This window comes from Molothrus ater, chromosome 7, assembly GCF_012460135.2.
Source record: "Molothrus ater isolate BHLD 08-10-18 breed brown headed cowbird chromosome 7, BPBGC_Mater_1.1, whole genome shotgun sequence".
Taxonomy (NCBI): domain Eukaryota; kingdom Metazoa; phylum Chordata; class Aves; order Passeriformes; family Icteridae; genus Molothrus; species Molothrus ater.
This window is the reverse complement of record NC_050484.2, coordinates 12,292,865-12,315,490: the sequence shown is the minus strand read 5'-3', so window position 1 is coordinate 12,315,490 and position 22,626 is coordinate 12,292,865. Positions and strand designations below refer to the sequence as shown.

General features: G+C 39.6%; 1 protein-coding gene across 1 annotated transcript in view; it reads left to right on the top strand.

The window, feature by feature from the left end:
* Positions 1-22,626, top strand: part of CREB1 (cAMP responsive element binding protein 1) — a 39,935-nt gene that overhangs the window by 5,729 nt on the left and 11,580 nt on the right. The window contains exons 2-5 of the mRNA XM_036386412.2: positions 13,135-13,256; positions 16,609-16,755; positions 18,590-18,690; positions 21,478-21,620. Of these exons, the coding sequence (XP_036242305.1) occupies positions 13,143-13,256; positions 16,609-16,755; positions 18,590-18,690; positions 21,478-21,620 (505 nt within the window). The 5' untranslated portion in view covers positions 13,135-13,142. The remainder of the gene's footprint in view (positions 1-13,134; positions 13,257-16,608; positions 16,756-18,589; positions 18,691-21,477; positions 21,621-22,626) is intronic.

The following is a 22,626-nucleotide window of genomic DNA, read 5'->3' as shown; positions in this document are numbered from 1 at the left end:
GCAACAACAAAAAGAACCAAAGGAGGAAAGTTTCCTTGTTTTAAAAGCTTGGTGATACCTGTGTGATTGAATTAACTGCTCCTTATCAGAGGCAGATTTCAGTCTTCTCAAGAGGTTAGATCAGTGTACCTCTTAGGTACTTTTCATTATGAGAAGCCCATTCAGCAGGGGAGAATTATGTATAACATCTCTTTCATGAAGCCTGAGTTGAGACGCAAAGTTCCAGAAGGGTCCAGGTCCAGCCCTTGGGTGCACATCCTGTCAGTGGGCCCAAGGCACTTGGCAGAGAGCTTACTGTAGTGCCACTGCTGCTACAAACTGATAACTGCCTTGGCCTGTTTTCCAGATTGTAAAACAATTCATGGTGGCTGAAACTACTGGCCTGGAAGTTGTAGTGTAAAGTTAATGTGGATGTGTAACCAGTGCACATTACCCTGGACTGGGGAGAGGAAGAAGTATGTTACCTGCTGCAAATACCTGCTTTGTCAGCAGCATGGCTGTTTGAAAAATACATCTCTGCCCAATCCTCAGAAGCTAATGTTGATTATATAAAAAATACTCATCCTGTTTCCAGCCTCCCACTCCTAACAAGAGTCATCACAACAATAATCAAGTTACAGAATCAAGGTGGTTTTTTCAGCATCTTTGTTGGCTTCCCACAATCTTGTGACACTTATACCCATGACTTAATTTACTTTGCTTTCACTGACAGGCCTTGCTGCGGCAGGGTGGAGTTGGCTCCACCTTCCCTGTTCCTGCTTCTGTTCACAGTATGACTGCCTGTGAACTGGATCAGAGAACTGGTCCAGGCTAGGAATTAGTTGTGTTTCCTTGTCTGTAGTGCACATTGGTTGCCTGGTCCCATTTACTAGACAGCTTCACAGACAAGTGTAAAGGTGTAAATAAGAAAGAATTTAGAGGAAACCAGAGCCTGAGCTGGCAGTGCTGCCAGCAGAAGTGCTTGCAAAACTGTAGTTGCAGAAAGCAAAATGGAGATTTTCTTTTGTGTGCAGCACATTGGTGTGAAACATGTCCTTTCTCTTGTCCTTTCTGGTTCATCAGTGGCTCCCATTGCTTACTCTGGATCATTGCAAACCTTCAGCATTACCAGCAAAATCACACCCCTGTTCTATGGGGACAGTCATGTTGCTCACAGGTAATAGAAGTCTTTAACTCCAGTAAAGTATTTGAAAAACATTATGCTTTCTTTGGAGAGGATGCTTTTGCAGAGTAGATCTGCTTGGGAGACATGTGAGTGATCTTTCTCCTTTAAAAGGCTCTTCTGCACTGCCCAAGCAAATTTTAAAGATACATGAAAAATAAACTAGAATCCACTTGCTTGATAATGTTAGGCAGAATTATTTTACTACAGAGTTTGATCACTGTTGCATTTCAGTTGGTTTTTAGGGAGAGGCTGGGTCATAGATTTAATTTTGGTGCATTAAGCAACATAGTCTGATGATCCTTCAAGCAACAATGTTTTCAATAAAACTAGTAAAGCCAGAGCAATTTTAGGATTTAAAAGTATTTCCAAGTCTAAGCTGTTGTTTAAGACGTAAATCTTTTGGTTTTAATGTTGCAGTTAATTTTGTGAATAGGATGCATTCAGAAATTTGACAAGGGCAAGGTTTGTAAGGAAGTGCTGTTTTTCTTGTGCATACTTGGGCATACTCTACTCTAGCACTCCAACCTCAGAAAGAATGCAAAGGTTTTCACTTCCTAGAGGGCATTAAAGCAAAAAACATTCTATAGTGCCTGTTAAAAATTAAACAAAGGTTAATAATAATAATAATAATAATAATAATAATAATAATAATAATCAAATTATATTGCTTTGCAGGGTTTTTGGGGTTTTTTTCAGAGACTTGACTTGATATTTGGTAATTATCAGCATTGTGTGAATAACTCAGTCTTACTTTCAGATGACCAATTCTAAAGATACTTATTAATAAAACAGTTAAAGATTGGTCTGAAACATCCATTTTGTTGTGTTTTCTTTCTGAACTCATTAGAAGTGTTCTGTTTTTTTTTAAACAAGACTTTCCAATATTTACCAAGTTATAAAATTTCATGGTTTTATACTATGGGTTGAACTCTAGAAATACCCCATACGTTCCAAGCATCAATCAGAATGAGTACTGTTTGTTTATATAGTCCATGTCTGTCAAGCTTGCAGCAGAAATATCTCAAGTGATATTTTTTATGAATTGATGCTTTAGCCACTGACATTCAGAAGTGGGTTAGAAACATTAACCATGGAGCTGTCCCTTCTCACCAGCAGACAAAATCTCAATGGACACAAATTCTACCTAAAATCCTCATTTTGTCAAGTTTATGTGTGCAGCTTATAAATACCTGAAACTCCATGCTTGCCCTAAGTTCCCCAACTGATTTGATAGTTCTCTGCAACAGAAGAATGATGTGAAAGGGAGTGTGATATGTGTCACTTTGGGATTCCAGTATGTGACCCTTTTCAGTGTACAGTATTTTGCTGAAGTGACCTATGCTATTTAAACCTCAGGCTTATTGTTATTATCATTATTATATTATTGCAAATGGATGATAAAATTCAGGTCACTAATTTAACATTTAAGACCATAAAAAAATCTTTAAATATTGACAGTTCCTCTCCTTCATTATAGTGCGGAAAAGGAAACATTTACTTTATTCATGGGAAAGTCCCCTGAATATTTGGGACTTCCCAGAAGATTCAGTTTCAGAATATAAATTTACATTCATATTGCTTTAGAGTGTCATATTTAATCAGTGTAATCTCTTAAGAGATTTTTAATCAGTGTAATCTCTTAAGAACCTTTGGTCCAGTCTTACAGTACTCTATTCTGATAAATTACATGTGTCTATTAATATTTTCACACTGTAAAATTAACAGATTCTGAAAACATTTCTTTGGAATAGAAAGATTTCGGGTAATAATAAACGTGTTTATGTGGTTCTCTGGCTCTATCACATTATTTCATTAAATCATACCTGGTATGTAATTTAAATTAATAGAATTAAGGAAACACCTATATGGATGTGATTCCTTTTTCTGTTACAGGTCTGAGATTACTACATGTTGTGTTTTTGTCCCTTGGGCTTGGAGCACTCAGGTTAACCACGGGTGTAGGCCTATGAAATGCTCTGGTTTTTATTTGTATCTTTCTGTAAGTTGTTCCTGATCTGCTCTGAGCACCAGAAGAGAGCTGGGTCATCTGTATAGATTCAAAGTAGCTTTAGCTTTGCTCACATAAGCATTTGTCACAGACCTAGTGACTGAACTGAGCCTGTGGATTTCCCTAGCACATCTACGGAGTGCAGCCTGTGCAGGAGTCAGTCATATATTAAATATCCTTGTCCTAACAACATCTTAGTTCTTCACTTTAGGAGAGTGACTCTGCTGAGCAGTCAGTCATCGCTTCTGTAGTTGTTGGCTGAGAACAAGTTCCAGTAGCTCCCTCACCTCAGAGATAACCCTTTATTAGATAAAAATGTTTAGAGACTCTCCCTATGGAGTTTCAGGCTGCCCCAGGCTTGGAATTGCAACAGTTCTTCCAGCTGGTGCCTCAGACCTGGAATGTTTAAAGGTTGCTTGGCAAGTGGACAGAGATCCTTACAACGTATCAAAAGGTTGTCAAAATATGTCATGCAGCATTTAGGTGGTTCTTATTCTGCCAGAATGAATGGTGAGGCAGTAAAAGACCATAAAACATAGAAGTGCATATGGAGGAGAACAAATGTAATATTCATCTGAATGACTCTGGCAGGTCAGGTGGAAATCTCAAGTTCTGACAGCTCTAGCCAGTGGAAGAAAGGAACACATACACCTTCTTTTAAAAGGATCTTAGCCTTGCTAACTTGGCATCATTTTCTGCTCTGAATATTCCTTTAATTATTGTAGTGACAGTCCTCTTTTCTCCCTGTCAGTGGGAAAGGAGATGGTCTCTGACCCTTGCAGAATTGTCTCTCCTTTCTGTCACTGGGCTGCCTTGGCTCTTCTGCTGGAACACCTCCAAGTGTCAGTGTTTGAGGAGAAAGGAAGTGGCTCAGAATGTTCTGCTGGTTGACCAGTACAGCAGGGTAAATTATTTATTTGGCATATCTAGATATCTGGGTGGTAGGAGAGAACTGTTTCTGAACTCTCACTCCAGGAACAGCCTGCCTCTTCACGAGGGCTCGTGGAGCTGCTCCGGTGGGCGCTGAGCCCAGGCCAGCAGCCCGTGCTGAGGGCAGGGTGTTCCAGCCTGGGCACAGGGCCTCCTTAGAGAAAGGTGTTACTTTATTGTACCCATCTCTGCACTCCCCTTGCCTGGGGTCAGGCTGCATTAACAGGCTCTTAGATGGGTGCTGTTTCCATCCAGCAAGCTTTCCCCCTGGGCTGAGCAGAGCTCCCTCACTTGTCATGGTACAGATGTAATCATGGCATCCTTTTAACATTGCCTGATGTGCTGTCACAGTTCAACTCTGCAGTGAGAAGAGCAAATATGAGAAGTGGCTGTCTTCAGGTAGCTGCCCCCATCTGCGCTGAGGTCAGCTTCAAATCCCATGGAATCATGGATCCCTCACTTCCCTACCCACAGCTGTTTCAGTCAAAGGTAAAATGAGAATTTGATTAGAGCCAGAAATTAAAGCTCATCACAAGTGGCTGTGCTGATTATTGATTTGCTGGGCCTGTATCAATTGCAGAGCCTGTTCCTGGAGTTGTGGTGTATTCAGTAGGAACATTAGCTCCCTAACAGCATGATAAAAAACCATTTGATGCCTATATTTTATATTGCACTAAAGATGCCTGCCTACAAATGATACTGTTCAGATACAATGTTGTGATGGATTTTATTAAGTAACCAGCAGCTGCATGTGATGAGGTGAGCCACAGTACTTTCAGCAGTCCCAGGGAAAAAAGAGGCATGTATTTTGGCAATTTCATATGGTTTCATTTTTTGAGAAAAGAAAGCTTCTACAGTTGGTAAGGATTGCAAGAAATCTGCCTAGATTGAAAATTAGGTGAGTTTTATGCCCTAAAAATAATGTCAGAGAACAGATGATAAACTGTAGTAAAGTGCAGTCAGTTAGTAACTGAAATGCATAGATATGATATTGGCAATGAATGTGTTAAGAATGACAAAATGGGCAGAGTTCTCAGAAGTCTCTGTGAATAGATTGGATATGTTGGCCAGAACATTCTTGAAAATGTCTTGCTTCTCTAAAGTTAAGTTTGCAGATCTCTTCTGGTGGGTTTTGGTTATTTTTACTGTGCTAATAAAGGTGTTTAGAAATAGTTACCACAGTTCTGTTCTGCATGTTGAGGACCACAGACTTAAAGCATATGAGTTAGTCTTTTAATACCCTAAGTGCCTTCAATAGGAGCACAGAGCATTTATAAATAGAACATATTTATGGATTATGTTTTCAATAATAATGTTACCTAATGACTTTGTAACCTTCCTGGGATTTGTTTTGACATTTTGTTTTGTCTAAGTGAAGTCTGGCAGTATTTTGGGGGTGTTTTGGAAAGGGGAGGGAATAAGACAGTGGAGTCATTTGTTTGCTTTTCACTGTTAATGCTTTAGGAAATGCTTGCTCTAGTGTCTCCCCTTGGCTGCTTTACTGGGTGGGCTCTGCTTATGAATTCACATAAGGCTATCCCAGCTATTAGATAAGGTTAGTAAAAAGGGATGGCTGGTTTATTTATTTATTTATAATTTACCTTGAACAAAAAAAGGCAGGATAGGTTAAGCTTGAATTAAATTGTGTGTACCAAGTACTTGCTGGATGCTTTTGTATTTATTAGTGTAATTTGTGGTACAAGGAACTAATTGCAGTTAATAGCTGTCAGAGCCTTTTTTCCTTTTAAAAAGCTTGAAGGCAGAAATACTAAATACTAGAACAATGCCAGGAGTATGGAGTCAAATCAGGGGGATACAGTAGTGGAGAGGGTTCAAGCAACTTTCACTCATACACCTTACCTGTGCCTACTGATTCACCATCTGCCTGGGAAATGTCATCTTGCTTGAGTTATGCCAACAGAGAACAAAATCTAGAGGAGATTGCTGGTGTAGGGGCTCACCACTGTAGCTGTGAGATTACATTTTTGGTCTTCTGCCCTTGTTTTAAAATCTGCCATGGCATTTTCTTTAGTAAAACAGAAGTTGAGTGTGCAACACAAATAATTTCCAATACTTTCATCACTAATATATTTAAATCTGGTGTGAGAAATTTTGACTGACTGTAGAAGTGTAACTAAAGTTTTGTTGAGAAAGTCATGATCCAGAAAAGTTGGTTAATTTTAATTAAGGGTCCTGGTTGCATTTCTTCTGTGTCCTGTATGAAAATACTACCTTGTTCCCATCTCTTGCAGTGGCTGTTACAGGCTGTATTCAGTCAGCAGAGAGTTTTTAGACACTGCTCTCAGTGTCACATCGATGGAAACAGAGGGTGGAACAACAGATATCACATTCTGATGATGAAATGATTCTGCTTTGTGTCAGATATTTTTACAGTGAGATTAAATTTTTCTTGTATGTTCAAGATGAAATACCTTAACTTCAGTGACAAGAAGAATTTTTCCAGCTTTTTATTCTTCAGTTTGCCTGGCAGATTGCTTTATTGCAGATTATTTGCGGAACACAATCTGAAGACTGTTCTTCATTTTTGGCATTTTTAGTGGCATTGGTTGTTGCTGCCATTCTTTTATTTGCACTTCCACTTGGTTTTCCCATCCCCTGGGCTTCCCTGACCCAGAAGCTGGTGTGATCATTGAATGGCTTAGTGGAGAACCCATTCTGTGGAGTTGCTAAAAGGTGGATTTCAGACAAAGCAGCAAACATAGGTTGTGTTCACAGTGTGACACACAGACTGCTCACCCAAGGCAGAGGACACAGGGAGCAAATACCCAGGAGCAGTGGCAGTGCCAGCTTGGGATGACAAAGAAGCTGTGGTATAAATTGCAATTCTTGTGCCAACCCACTTTGTCATTAGTGACAAAGAGAGATAATTATGGGCCCATCTTGTCCTGTTAAGCATTTATTACTGGTTATTTGAAGTCTCATGTGTTAGCTGTAAATAAAATTATTTTTCTCTGAACATTTTCAGTCTGGCAGCTGCTGAATGGAGTTCATAAAGTGGCTGTTGAGCTGTGGCTAAAAGGGCTGCTGCTCTGCAAGGTGACAGTGGAAATGTTTGCAGATTGCAGGTCAGTGTTCTCAGTGCTTGTGCTGGAACCATGAAAACAGTTGTGTACCAGAGTGGTGTTTGATGATCTTCTCAGTGCTTTCGTGGTGGATCTGTGGCTTTATAAAGCCACATGCATTAAATACAGAACGAGTCAAATTCCTGAACTTTGGGTACCGGAGCTGTGCTTGCTTCCTGAACAATTGTGCTGGCACACCTGCTGTGAATACAGGGCTTGAGAAACAGGCATTGCCTCAATTTCCCTTCCCTCAGCTGCTCTGGTCCTTCCCTGCCAGGAGCAGCTGGGTGAGTGGATATTGCCCTGGATCAGGAGCCTCGTGTGGCAGTAGAGTGACCCTGAGGGTGTTGGGTGAGCAGATGAGAGGGTGTGGTACAAGTCAGGCTCAGAATGGGCATGAGTCTGTTGGGTCTCTGTTCTGCACTGTTTCTGGAGACTTGTTTTTCTTCAAAATCTGTGTGTATGCTTGAATAAAATAAATGTAGAAGTCAGAGGAGGACTCTTGCCAGCGTGTCCCTTGGTGAAGCTGTGCTTGCTGGGCAGCAGGTGTGACAGTGCCTCCCAGTGTTTCCTGGAGGTGCAGTAATGTCAGCTGGGCAGTAGCTTCAGTGTAAGCTTGAGCTTCTGACAGTGAATTGCCACCACAGTGCTAATGAAGAGAGAAAAGAAAGGCTTGCAGGGAAAAGTGCTGTGTTTTACTGTGCCAGCTGTCCACTGAAAAACATAGAAAGCTTTGGAGTATTAAGGACTTTTGCTTATGAAAGTGGATGGGAAGTTTTATCTGCTCTAACAGCCACAGTGTGGTTTGATTCTTGGATTTGATGGTGTTTGGGAAAGGATCTCCACCTTTCTTTTCTCCAGTCTGCCTTGGGAGATGAAAAGCAGCCTGTCTGCAGAGCATGAAAGCTCCATGGCTTGTGTGAGCAAGGGGAATCCAAGGAGCAGAGCCCGATCTTTAGGAGACATGCTAAAATTCATGGGGGTAAATTAGACAGGAGATAGAAAAAGATGTAGGGAAGCAAAATAGAGCAGATAGACCAGACATCCCAAGGGAAGGCTACTAAAGAGTGAAGAAGATGAGATGACAGCTGTTGGAAGACAATTATATTTTATCCTGACTCTGGGCAGGTGAGAGGGGCGGTAACTAACAGCTCATGCTCTGAATGCACAGCATTGATGGTCACTTTAATTAACTGGGATTACAGGATTAGCATTGCCTGTACCGCCTTGTTCAGTGTCCTGTCTTCAAGATAGTGAAGATCAGTAGGTACCTCAAAAGACTACTGGAACCTGCAAAAATTACATGAGATATAATCTTCCCCACTCGTAAAAGCGTTTATTTGAATTTTTAAAGATTAGAAATCAATTTAAATCCTGACTCATTAGGGTTTTATCTTCCTTTTGGTTCAGCATTTTTTTGGCATGAAAAAAAAGAACTAATTCAACATATTCTTGAATATTCTTTTTACCCAAGTGCCTAACTCATGTTTAAGCCTTAATAAATTTCTTATCAGTAGCATCATTGCTCCATTTATGCAGTACATGAAGTATCAATTTTCATAATTTTAATAGATTTTTTTATTTTTCATTTTTATACTTTAAAATTTGGCATCTTAAAACTTTGCTGGTTTTATAATCAGACAGTGCATGTTTCTAATTTACTTACTCTGTTAATAGTTTAAATATATTTTCTAGATGATTCTGAAGCATTTTTCACCTTTCTGGGATAAATAATAAAAATCCATCTAGTCTCTTCATAAAACAGGTTTTCATTACCCTAAATACTTGCTTTCTCTGAATACCCAAATTCCACAGAACCCATTTGTAATACAGGCTTCCAGTCTCTGCACTGTAATCCAGGTGATGTGTAGGGTCCAGCTACACAAATATAGTAGATCAAGATTACCCTGTTTCTTATTATTGTTGTTTCTTATTATTAAGCTAACTCTCTAGCTTTTGTTGTTGTAAATGCTTATCAAGGAGAAATCTGAAGTGGATCTCTCTGCAGCAGTCCTTAGCTAAATGTCCCTTCCAGCCTTATGCAACTAAGGAGACAGGTTTATTTGGATTTTTCTGCAACTGTGTAGTTCAGTTGCATTCTGCAACTGTTTGTTTTAGTAGAATCTGTCTTCTTTGGTCATGGTGTAAATTCAGCTGGGACAGTTAGTTCTCCTCTGCTGAATTCCTTTCTCCCAGTCTTGATTTAGCTAAAATAAAGATTAAAATAAAAAATAAATATTTTATTTTAGCTAAAATAAAATTTAGCTAAAATAAACCCCATCTTCAGCTGAATTTTTCACTGTTTGGCTCTTTGCTTCCAGAGTTTGAGATCATTAGTAAGTAAGTTATTAGGAAAAAGCATTAGTAAATATAATACTGCTGCCACTTTTGAACTAATGAAGAAAGCTGTGCACTACAAAAGTCATGAGTTAAACCATCTCTAACCAGGTAGTCTCCTCAGCTTTCTGGTGTTCCGAGTGGTGTTCATACCCGGGATGTTTTAGGCAAGCAGTCTCTGTTTTTTCCAACTCTGGTTGTTAATAGCTATTATTTTCAGTTAGTTTCATTTAGAATACTTGGTTCAATACTGCAGTTACTAATCTTTTCTCAAAGTATGTGCATGTGGGTGTCCTCTCCTGACAAGTTGGAAAGTAGCCTGGAAGCAAGGAAAAATGAGATGTGTGCTCCCTTGGCTCCTGTATGCTGTCCATGCCCTGGAAACTTGTCCCCACTAGAACACTTTTCAGATCCCTTTCTTCATTTGAGAAGTCCTGGTGTGGTGCCTGCCAGGAAAATCAGTGCCACAGAGCAGGGTGGGCCACTGTGAACAGGGCAGGAGAATAAAAGGAGGAGGTGGCACCCACAAGAACAGAAAGATGTTGGGATATGCATCAGCAAAGCTTGTCTGGACTAGGGGTTTGAAAGCTTAGAAAGGAGATGTACAGATTGGCATTCATTTATATGTGTTGGGAGGTTAAGGTTTCAAACCAAGCATATTTTCACTGTAAATTGCAAGAATAGGAATTGACAACCTTAATTTCAGCTGTCATGGCCTTGCCCAGACACACAACTTAGTAAGTGTTTGTGTTCCGTGTGCATGCTCCTGTACATCTTGGCAATCTGGATCATACCCAAACATGGAACAATGCAGTGGCCAGTGTCTCTGGAATATGGTGCCTTGCTGCTCAAAAATCTGATTCCTCTTTTTTCCCCAAATTACAGTAAAAGGTAGTTGAGAAACTGTTAGAATTCAAATACTGTGATGTATAAGTACAAGCCAAATTGAACCCGAGTTCTTAGAACCTGTAAATAACATGAGACTGAGACTTGTCAGAAAACTGCAGGTTGTTGGAAGCTCACTTCAACGCATGTGTCAATATGTAAATCTTGCAGCCAGCTTCCTGCACTGCTTGGTTCTTATATTACAAAATGAGGAAGTTCCTTTTAGGTGTTTGCAATTCATGTTAAGAATTTGATTTCTGAAATGTTGGTTTTGCAGAAGAGGGAGTATCTCAAACAATCCTTTTGCTGATTACATATGCAAAAGATGATGCAAGTGTGGAAGCCAAGCTTGTAAAGACAGAGGACCTTTGCTGAATGGTGTATGAGAGGATTGGAAATTCTTCCTAGGAAAACATTGCATTTGTCAGCAGGAATTTGGCAACACATTTACCTCTGTGATCATTGCTAAGTACCTGATACTTGCACATTTCATCCATTTCTAATCCCACTTCATGTTGGAGTCACAATTTTTATCAGCAAACAAAAGCATTATTAGTTTTGCAGTATACTTGGATTTGTAGCTGGAAAGTTGTGTTCAAAAGTTCTTTGGAGAGACTTGGCTGGGAGACGTTGCTGATGTGAAAGATCTGCTTCTGAAATAGTTCCAATGAGGTAGTCTTTTGGCTGGAGTCACCATGATACATGCATGGAATTGGGAAAAAGTTGTTGATTTGCTTACCTTGGAGGAATATTAAAATGGTGAAAATCAAAGAGAGACCTATATTTTCAAAATACAGAATACTCAAAAGAAAAATGGGCATATATCATGGAGAACTTAGTGTTAAAATGTGACTTGTGTGTTAAAGTTGGGATAGAAAACCATGTAAACCGCTGTAATTAAGTCTTTAAAAACTATTTGGATAAATGTGTTGCAGATACTAATAGAGCATGGGTTTTCTTGTGTGCTTTTTGAAATATGAAATGCAACATGGGAAAGACTTGGTTTGTAGTACAGAAATCTTGGCTAGAGAGAGGCATAACAAAATTCCACTGCTTAGAATAGTTTAATTTGCTTTTTAAAAAAATTCTATGTTTTCTTTTATTGTTAATTTTCAAGGAAAATCTGGTTTAATTCTTTTCCTTCTTTACTGATGTTAGAACTAAATATTTGATACTTTACATTTCAGTGTTGACACACACAGAAGCTCATTTGAATGGTCACTTTCAATAGTAAATATACAGGTTTTGATTTATATACACTAACTTGCTTTCTTTCAATGTAGGTTGCAGTTACTACTGTGAAAAGCTGTTTTATCTTTCTTGATGATCAATTGCTTACTGTAAGACATTTCATATTCAGGGTTGAAGTGTGACTCTGCTATTTTAGGCAGCATAAAGGGTATTCTCTTTCCTGTAACACTGAGGTATAGTTTGCATTGAAATGGAAGCTTCCCTGGCTTTGTGTTTAAAATGAAATGTCTGGAGTGTGGACGTGGTACCACCACCTGTCTTGATGCTTCTAAATCTTTTCCTCAGGGGGCCAGGGAAGGAGAGGGGCTGTTTTGCTTCTTTCCACCTTTCTTCTGCTCTGAGCATCCTCTGCCTCCTGGCCCCTTCCCAAAGCAGAAATGCTCAAATGGTTGTTTTGGACCAGCTCTGAAGAGATGTGTGCTGCCCTGGGGTAGCCAGAGGCCAGAATAGATTGGGCAGCCCAGGGTGGTGCACAGAATAAGTGTTGTGGCTATGGAGGTAATACCCATTCTTAATATTAATTCTTAATATTTGGTATTTGGAGTTCTGTATAATACAGTAGCATTGCTATATAATTTCCTTGTATTTTGAAGCTCTTTTTAATATCAAGTATTTTCATATCAGTACTTAAAGAAGAACTGAAAAGTGATTTTCTCAGATCGGTGCAGAATTTAACAGGCATTGCACTCTGCCTACGTGCATGGGTTTGGAAGTTATGCAACCTCTTTTTATAGAGTTGTATGTTCTGGTGATCTAGGTTTGCTCAGTTAGTGTTTAGAAATATCAGTGTATTAGGAGCTGTATATGGTAAAAAACTTAGGTCATGGCAAACTAATGTGTACCTCTAAATAAACATTTGTGGTAAGGTTCAAGTAGAAATGGCTTCCATCATTTTCTATACTGGCTTTAAACTCACTGGGTGGAAGAGGCCAAGTTGCTGTGATGTAGAGCCATAGCCAGTGTGGGGATGGAAAAAACTTGCATGGAGATGTTGCATATTTAGTTGAGGCAAAGACAACTGAGAACTGAGCACCCAGCACAGGAGCAATTGCTGTTGGATATCTGCAGCTGGGGGGAGAGGGAGGGCTGTAACAGGGCATGTTGTCACCTTGGCACTGAGGGAGTGTCCTTCCTGACATACTGACAGGTCTTTATTCCAAATTGCAGAGGTACTAGGTCATCAGAGTGCAATTGCTCAGGTTTTTTAGGATGAGCAAAATGCATTTTTTCCTGTTCTCATTGTTGGAGGAGACTGGGCTTGTTTTTCAGAAACATTACACGCAGAAAAATCAACCTGAGGCAAACACCTGGCATGAAAAGAATTCGCCTGAATACTAATAATTTGGCAACATTTAATAAGCCAATTAAAACAGTATGTAGTAATGGGAATGCAGCTGCAGTGATTACTGCCAGATTCACCAAGAGTAATGGACTTGCATACCAACCCAGACTTACAACAAATATTGTGATTGTAGGTAACTAAATGACCATGGAATCTGGAGCAGAGAACCAGCAGAGTGGAGATGCAGCCGGTACAGAGGCAGAAACCCAACAGATGACAGTACAGGCACAACCACAGATTGCAACGTTAGCCCAGGTATAAAAATCATATGGTGTAATAGTTTTACTTATGGTTAATATTTTTAAGAGGGATAATGTCTGCTCACGGGGCTGAGAGAAGATTCTGTTGATAACATTCTGAAACACACGTTATGTATAGTTCTTATCATATTTGTCTTCGCATTTTTAAAGCAGTACAGTAGAGTAGTAGGCTGTGTTAGTTCTGGAGAACTGTATGTGTGTAAATTGTGTAATGTTAACACAGTAATGAATAAAAATATTTCTAGCATTCTTTACCACAACCATACCACTGAAAGGTATTCATTTCAATACATGTAACCTACTGTCTTGCTGTTGTGTTTTCTGTTAAAAACTTGTCTGTAGTAGTCAGTTTAATTCTGAAGAAAGCAAACCTAATATGTAGATAAATAATGCAGCAAATAAAATATTTTATCAGATGGGATTAATATTACGAGCATTACAATCAAGTGGAACAATCTGGCACTTGACAGCTCGTGTTACCCTGTTGTCTCCAGAGTTTGACAGAATTGTTGGAGAGTTAAGAGACAGAAGTAGATAATTTGTTGTCTCCAAATTATTTTGGAGCGACAAGAAACACAATCCCAGCTCTATCTCTGATTTTGGCATTGGATTTCATTTTTGAATACACTGATGGTTGGCAGAAGCAACTCCATTGTATGAATGGCTACAGAATATGTTTGGCTCTCTTCTGTAACCATTTAATTTGAAAACTAATTGTAGTCTGCAAAGACCAAAGAGGTGATTTTGATCTCATAGTTTATGGAATTGAGTGTCTTTTAAGTGGCACAGTTAAATTGCTTAGTTTCTATAAATGATTAGTGTCTTTTTAAAGTCATTGCACCTTTTGGTAGTCCAGAGACTTCCAAACAAGTCCTGCCCTCTGTAGTTGGTACATTTCTATTCAAGTGATAGTGTAGGGATTGGAGCTGTTTAAATGCACAGGATGATTTTGCTGGGTGAAGCTCTAGTGTGAATTTACAAGCCACCAGCTGCCCTGCACCAGCTTGCCTCTTTGGGCAGTTTTCTCACTGTCTAACTTAGGCACAGGATGTAGGTGGTGTGAATAACACTTCAATGTGAACTGAGTGGAAGTAGTTTATTTCTCCTGCAAAACCAGTTAACTGCTGCTCACTTGATGTGCTTTAAGGTTGAGTCCAGAGAATCAAGAGTGTTTTACATTTATGTGTTAACATTCTAACCTCCAGGGAGCTGAACTTAAAAGTATGTAGTGGGTAGCATGCACTTTACTTGGACATAATTACCCCAGTGCTTGAATGAGGCTTTTTTTTCCAAGTAAGAAAACACTATACAAGTATGGTTAAAATCCACATGAACCACCATGTTGTCATTCACTATATTATCTGCACCTTGGCTTTTCCCCAGCCTGTGCAGAGTTTGTGGAGGTGATAAAACAGTCTAAACATAATCCTTGTGTTGTTCACATCAGTGTTATGTTACTATGATATTTTTAATAAGTGAAGTGGCAGTGTTTGGCATAAGGGAGTACACTCAGAGGCCTAGCCAAATCTAAATAACTAATTGTATCAATTTAATTCTTCCATTATCTGTTGTAAGGTCACCCCTCTTGCATACTTAGCTGAATTGCTGATTTTTAGTGAGTTCAGGGTAGTTTTCAGAGGCAAAAGGAAACTCGTCCCAGTTCCACAAGGTATGAGTCAGAGACATGTGCGGAAGTTACACTCTGCTGTGGGCTTAATCCAACCACAGTGGCCTCCAGTTGATCAGCTTTGCTGTCATTGCCAAGGACTGTTTAGTCAGACGTGCATTATTAAGAGAGGTCACTTGGCAAAGGAATATAATTTGTCAAAGGAAAGGGTTCTCATGTTAATCTCAGCCCAGTTTCTCTCAGATGCAAGTTAAGTAGCACCATGTAATGCTGCATCTGCTTTCCTGAAAAAGGAAGGTAAAAGCAAATGCAAATTGGTGGATTAGGGAGAGACAGCTGTGGAGGAGAGAGGTCTGCATGTAATTCCCTTTAATTTTGTTGTTAAACAAGATTTCATTTTAAGTGGTGGATGTTTATGAAAATTCAGAGATGAGCTATTGCAGCTTTTTGAGAATCACGTGTTCACAGGGACAGCAAAGGATTTCCTTCTGCATCCTGTGCATAGCAGCCCTTTGAGATGAGGTAGGACAGCAGTGCAGTCCTTTCTTGCACTGCAGCTATGTGGATCGAATTTTTGTAAATGCTCTTGAACCCTGGAGCATTGTTAGGTTTTCCAGACTTGGGTGACCAGAAGAGAGCTGGCGAGTCAGCAAGCCATGGCCTGGCTGACGTCTGCCAGAGCAGCTCAGGCTTGCCTGCAGTCCTTCCCTGAGGCCAGGGGGTGTGGGAGGGATGCTCACTGGGGCAGGGTGTGCTGCACCCTGCAGCCTTTCAGGAGCCCCCAGCCCCTAAGCCAGGCATCCTGGCAGCAGACAGCTGGAAGTTCTGGATGTGCTGGGCGTGTGCCCAGCCATGGAGCAGCCTTGGTGCATATGGCACTCAGCTACCCAGAGTAGTTCCTGTGGCCAGCCAGGGTGAGACTGCCCTGTGGCATGAGCAGTGTGTGGCTCCTGCTGTCCCCAAAGCCCAAGCCATAATGTGCCATGCTGAGCCCATCAGTGTATCCCTGTTGGCACGGCTGCCCTGCCTGCAGGTCTGCTTGGAGAAACAGTTGTGTTTAAAACATGGGCAATTGTTCCTCATAGAAATAACTCTTGAAAGTCGAGTTTGTGTTGACCTGTTACACAATAATCACAGTGACTGCCTGCAAAATACTTATTTCCACTGCAAACATATGGGTTTTTTCTGTCGGAGCACATGGTCAGTTTTCTTCATTTACATGCACTTTGCCAGCTACTCATATGGCTTAATCTGTAGAAAGTGAAAGGTATGATTCCCTAAAAATGTTAAGTTCTTACATCTGGCAAATTCTTTGCATTTTCCTGAGTGAGAAAAAATATAGCTCCACTCCCATATGTTTCTGCCTCTGACTCAGCAGTGTCTGTAGGAGTACACCCGAGTCTGAGCAGTATCCAAGTGAAGTAAGTGAAAGGTAATGATGTATTTGTATCAGGTTACCTCAAAATAGAGGCAGTTGTGTTTTTCTTCTTGTCAGTGATTTTACAAATTATGTTTGAGCCTGCAGAAATTCTGCATTAGATTATTTTGTGAAGTAGGTCAGGTGTTGGGCTCAGGCAGTTCAGGGGGTTTTATATTACACTGAAACATTTGGGTCATCTGACTGGGGTCTAGAAAAGACATAGTTCTTTCACCAAAACAAGTACTGAACTAAGGAGATTTTGCAATAGCCTAATTTATGCTCACTGTCTCTTCTTTGCAGGTATCTATGCCAGCAGCTCATGCAACATCTTCTGCCCCCACGGTGACCTTAGTTCAGCTGCCCAACGGGCAGACGGTTCAAGTGCATGGAGTGATTCAGGCTGCCCAGCCATCAGTTATTCAGTCTCCACAGGTCCAGACAGTTCAGGTACTGACTGAAGAAATTCCTAAAATGTAAATTGGGCCTTTGAAATAGGCCTGTCGTTGCACTGTATTTGTGTCCTGGGTTGTGTTTTTGCAAATTTGTACAGTATTTGCTACTCTGACTTTTTTTCTCTTCTGGCTTAACTACTTTTCATTTTCAAACATTGCTGAGTTTCATTTCCCTCTAGAATTTGTTTGGTGAGTTTAGCAGCTTTATGCTTTTTCCTACAGTATTACTCTGTTTTTTCTCTATACTGTATTTCCATATATTTTTATTGAGTAAGAGTTCATACTATTCTCAAGTGAACAAAAGGATGATATTTATTTTTTAATATTGTATTTTCATAATTAATGAGACCAGTATCCTAGAATGAGATTCTTTACTCAGTAAGAAATATTTGCATTGGTTTACAAAAAAGGTCTCTGTATGTTATGGTTCTTAAAATAAACCTATCAGTCCTTACTTAGAAATGGTTTTAAAATGTGCAGGTTGAGTGTTGTGTGCTTTGTGAAGCCTTAGCATTTTCTCTTCTCTGAAGCAAGACAGGGAATGCAATATGGTGAGGTAGCCTGAAGATAGGAGACAAGTAGTCTGAAATCTGTACAACTTCTAACTTGCTTTTTATCCACTTGAAGTTCAGTGTTACTGAATGCAGAAATTCTTTGGTGTACAGCAGCTACACCACAGGACAAGGACTGTACATTATTCATTTGCTGTTAGAACAATTAGCTCAAAAATTTTTCATTTCAAAAAGTAGGTATTGTGACTTTTTGATAGAGATATTCAACTGGGTATTATTTTTAAAAATAAGGTATGCATAATTTAAAACTAGACCATTCTGATAATAATCTTTATTTTTTCCTTCTCAGCTTCAGTGCTGAGTTTGTAGCAGGCTCTACCATCCTCAGCCATTGCAGTCAAAAGTTTAGAGTTTTAATCTATCAGAGGTGAGCAGTTTTGAGATAAGTGCACAAGTTGCTACCCTGGAGGTAGAAGATAAGAGACTGACAATGAAGCCATTCTTGGAATTCACCTGGTTCAATGCAGATCCATCATGTTTTGATATTCAGAGCCCAGTAGTTCACAGGCAGCCTTGGACTTACTCAGGCCCTCTATCTGACAATTGTGAGATGTGGGTGCCAGAAAGATTTTTGAGCCTTTAAGAATCTTCTCTACAGTGCATAAATTGTCAGGATGTGAGCTCTTTTTCTCACATAGGCATCATTAGCTTTTACATATTTTGTCATGCACATTTCGAATTTAAATTATCCAAATTATTTTAATATTATTTTATTTTAGCTTTCCTGCATAAACATTCTGCTTTTTTAGCACAGATACTCAGAATTGCAGCACTACGTTACTTTTTAATATCTTCATGTATGACATTTTCCTGGCAATTTCCCCCATAAAAGGCAGTGTCTCTTTAACATATCTACCTCATTATTTATAAATTGATGTTTTTTCACTATTATATTCTTTGTTTCCAAACGTTTCTGCTACCTTAATTTTGTTTACTTATTCTCTCCCTAAATTTTACTAAAAAAAAAAATCTTTGTCTCCTTGCAATGGATGAGAACAAAACATCACGGAAGGCAAAAACTGTATGGTATTAATGTTTAGGTTTTCTTATTGGAGTATTGAAATTGTAAAGATCATTCTGATGGGTAGATCACTGACTGTGGTCCTTCTTTGTGGATCTATTACTAAGCAGTAACTTTCAGTTTGTTGTCTAGATAGAGCACTTGCATTGTAGTGTTTTTCACAGGATATCAACATTTCCTTAAAATGAAGGCATTGGAAGTGTCTTGTTATATTTAATTGCTGTTCTTATTTACAGATCTCCACTATAGCAGAAAGTGAAGATTCACAGGAATCAGTAGACAGTGTCACAGACTCACAGAAACGAAGAGAAATCCTGTCCAGACGACCCTCCTACAGGTATGGAGCTTAAAGCAGAATCATTTCTTGATGGATGGGTGTGTTGACATGGAGATACAAACAGTGGGATTGTATTTTTATTATTTTTAGATTTACCATTTAACTGAAATCTCTCTTCTATCATGTCTTGCAATTGGAATATGGAATGTATCTGTGGAATAGGATGCAAAGAGATAAGCAGGAGAAGGAAGAAACCTCAACAGTTACACTCAATTAAGACAGAAGTGAGCTAAGAATATGCTAATTTCCACATTTCAGAAAATTGAGGTATCATTGTGATAGATGCCTTAGAAATAGCTTTAATGAATACTTAATATACAAAATACACTGAAGCTTTGCAAAAAGGGACTTCTGTGTAATCTGTAGTCTGCAAAAAATCAGCTCTGCTGGTTTTCATTATTGCTGAAATGCTAGCAGCAATCAAACTTAATTCCTTTCTCCCATGAGACTTAAGGAAGCTGTGATGTTCCATAGCTCAGAGAGAATTTCTGCTTGAGCAAAATAGTTTGTGTTTAAAGTTAAGTCAGTATATGAGTTGAATATAGTGAAAGGTATCTAGTGTCTCTTTTTCATGGCAAATACCTCTGGCAAAACCAGCTGAGGTTCTCCTTCACGTGGTGTGTCATGTTACTTTATTCATTAAGCCTTTGTACAGCTTTTTGTGTTTGTACTAAATCCCACTTTTATTTTTAAAATACGCTAAATAGCATTAAGGAACAGCTCTGGGGTTCAGTAGGCTTTAAATGACCCGTGAGTTCCTGCTGCTTTAGAAAATTCAGATGCTTCTTTTTCCTTTATGAGCATAGTCTTGGAAATAGAAGCTGGGCTGTGGGCCTGAGCATATCTCAACCATGGTACTTTTTTAGCACTTGGGAGATTGTCTGCCTTGTCCAGCAGCCTTCAAGGCTGTTCTGCCAAAGATAGTGAAAATCATTGCTGAAGATCCCTAGCCATAATAGATCTGAAAGAATATTTTTATTTGTGAGGAGCAGTGTTAACTCCAAGGCTGCCACAGATTCCCTTCAGTCTGCTTCTGCAGCAAGACACTTGATTTTACTATATATGGCAGAGTGGCTGTATATGGTCAGAAAACAGAGCTAAGTAAACAAGCAGCAAAACTGAGAAGAGGGTGCTTGTGCATGCTGACTTCTCATTGAAATGGACTCTCTTGCATGCACTGGTGCCACAACACAGCCTCTGTCTTCAAACCAGATCATGGTGACACAGCAACTTTTGTTAGCTGTAAAACTTGTATATGCAGCTCAGACTCCAGGCTGGTGGTGGTTGGGTCAGAAAGGCTGAGCCAGACCACTGCTGTCTTTAGAGACTTCCCAGCTGGCGTTACTCAACCTGCTGTAAATGGCCCAAAACAAGATAGGGGCAGATATGTCCACAGAATTGAAAGCTGTACCTCTTCCACAAAAACTCCTCTGTGATTCTGCCACTCAAGTACATCATGTATTCAGTTCATAGCTCCTGTATTTGTAAAGCTGCCACCTTATCCTTTACTTAAATCCATTTTTATGATGGCAAAGGTAGGTTTTAACCACGATGTAATAATGACATGAGGTTGAAAGTGATTTTTTTTTATCTCCTTGGATTTTGTTCATCATCCCAGCTTTCTCCATATTTTTTTCATCTGTTTCATTCACTATTTTCTGATCTAACACCTAGACTGCAAACTCTTTGGATGGGAATTTTTTATTTGTCCAAGTGGTTCTTCATACAGTGTTGCCCAGTGCTGGGGTTTCTTGCATGCACACAAAGTCAAAACAGCAACAGCAAAGCTCTGTTTGTCAGGCTGCTGAGCAGAATGACTGCTCTCCCCCCCAGATAGCTTCATGCAGGTGTTCTGGCCCACACAGCCTTAGGAGGCTCGTCTAAGAGAGTAGTGTTGTCTTGGAACTTGGGGTCTACAGCTGTGTTTGCTTTGCCACCGAGTTCCTTTGCCAGTCCACCGGAAAACATAGGAGGAGAATTACAAAAAATATTGCCCTTTACCTAAGGGCATTTACTGCATTTTGCTGTGACATAATAGAATATGCCAGCAGTGAAAGGAGCCTAACAGTCCTCTGAGGAAGGACAGTGTTTGATCTCAGTGATGCAAATTGCAGTGACTGCTGTAGTCAGTCTACAGTCATGTTCAGTGGGACCTGTAGCAGTGATGTTTTAAAAGTTTTGACTTTGGATAATTAGCTCATGGAAATAATGAAACAATCTGTTCTTTCCTTTACCCATGAACTTCCTCAGGCAGGGCACCTGTGAACATAACTGTGAGACTGTTGTCAAACACTGGGTATTGTCTCCCAGGCAGGTGTTAAATTATGAACTGCTGGCTCTCTGCAAGTATTCCTGCTAACTCCCTTGATTCTCAGCTCTCTGGCTGAGGTGTTTATAGTCTTTGAAATGGAGCAGTTCCTCCAGTGTAAGTGAGGAGACAGGTTCTGACTTTTTTTTTTCCAAATATTTATATGGCTAAAAGCAAGAAACAAATAAAAATGGATGAGAGAAACATGGTCTGAAGAAGAAGGAAAGGTTGTAATAGCTGTATCATAGGTTTTGACAAACACAGCTGTTCTGTGCTCGCTCCCCTGCCCATCAGTGCTTGGCATTTTGAACAATACTCTCCAATAAGAGTTTGAAGATAGTCTGTGGTTTTCATTTTCCACTCATATTTTCCTTGCTGGCTTGCTGCACTTCACAGTTTTCCCCAGCATTGTGTATCAGATAGACTATTTTTCTCCCCCAATTTTTATTAAAATCTCTACAACACACTGTCTTTGCCAGAAAAATTTTGAATGACTTGTCCTCAGACGCCCCAGGAGTGCCAAGGATCGAAGAAGAAAAGTCTGAAGAGGAAACAGCAGCACCTGCCATCGCCACTGTTACGGTGCCAACTCCCATTTACCAAACCAGCAGTGGGCAGTACAGTATGTAGTCTGAATTTCTCAGTGGTGCTAGTAAGTGGGGATGAGAAGATGAAGAACTATTATTTCTGTAACTGTTGTTTGGACTAGGGCAAGGCAGGAGGTGAAAAAAAGAATTTTATTTTGACTGTTAACCAGGCCTTTTGTACACATTTCTATTGTAAGTATTTGAAAGTCTCAATTAACATTCTGGGACTGGTTGCCACTTGGTGCAGCTCATGCATCCTGAGGCAAAACAGGAACTAACCCTAATGCTATTATAAACTTCTTCACTTCAGGAACTAGATGGAGGAATTCAGAAGTTTATTTTTTTTCTTGGCAGATCATGAACATTTGTTCACAAAGCTGTAACCTCATCATTAGAAAAAAAGCATTATGGTCTGCAATTACATTTTTAGAAAAAAACAGTTGTTGACAAGCTTAATATATGTCATAAGTATATATTTCAGTGTTAGATTTTATAGATACAGTGTTTTGACTTGAAGAATGATTGAGGATATGGCCTTAAAGATAAGACACATGCTGGCTCACACTAACCATACAGTAGGAGACATACAACACATAAAAAAGGGAGAAAGAGCTACTTGTTTATATCTGTCTGTTAAAATCTCTTTAAAATTTTGTATCTCTGTTTACTCCTTAACCCCTTTGCTTTGTACCCTGCTTAATTTTATTGAAATGGATGTGGTTAATTCTGATTCCTGTTATAACTGTACAATAACTGCATGTGCAGACACTTGAGGTTTTGGTGTGTCTGTATATAGGAACACAGTGGAATTCTGTGACTCAAAAGGGCTGATGGCCCAGTTTACCTGCATGACAGGATTGAGGGAAAGAAAGGAAAAAAAACCAGCAAAGTTAAGACTGCCTGCACCAAACTGTACCTTTATGAATGAGAAAACAGCTAGTAAGGGTCTGAGGAAGTTGTAGAGAAGGGGGGACACAATCAGAAGGAAAAAAAAGCCAAATCAAAAAGAAAGTGAAACACAGGATGGATAGCACTAGCAGC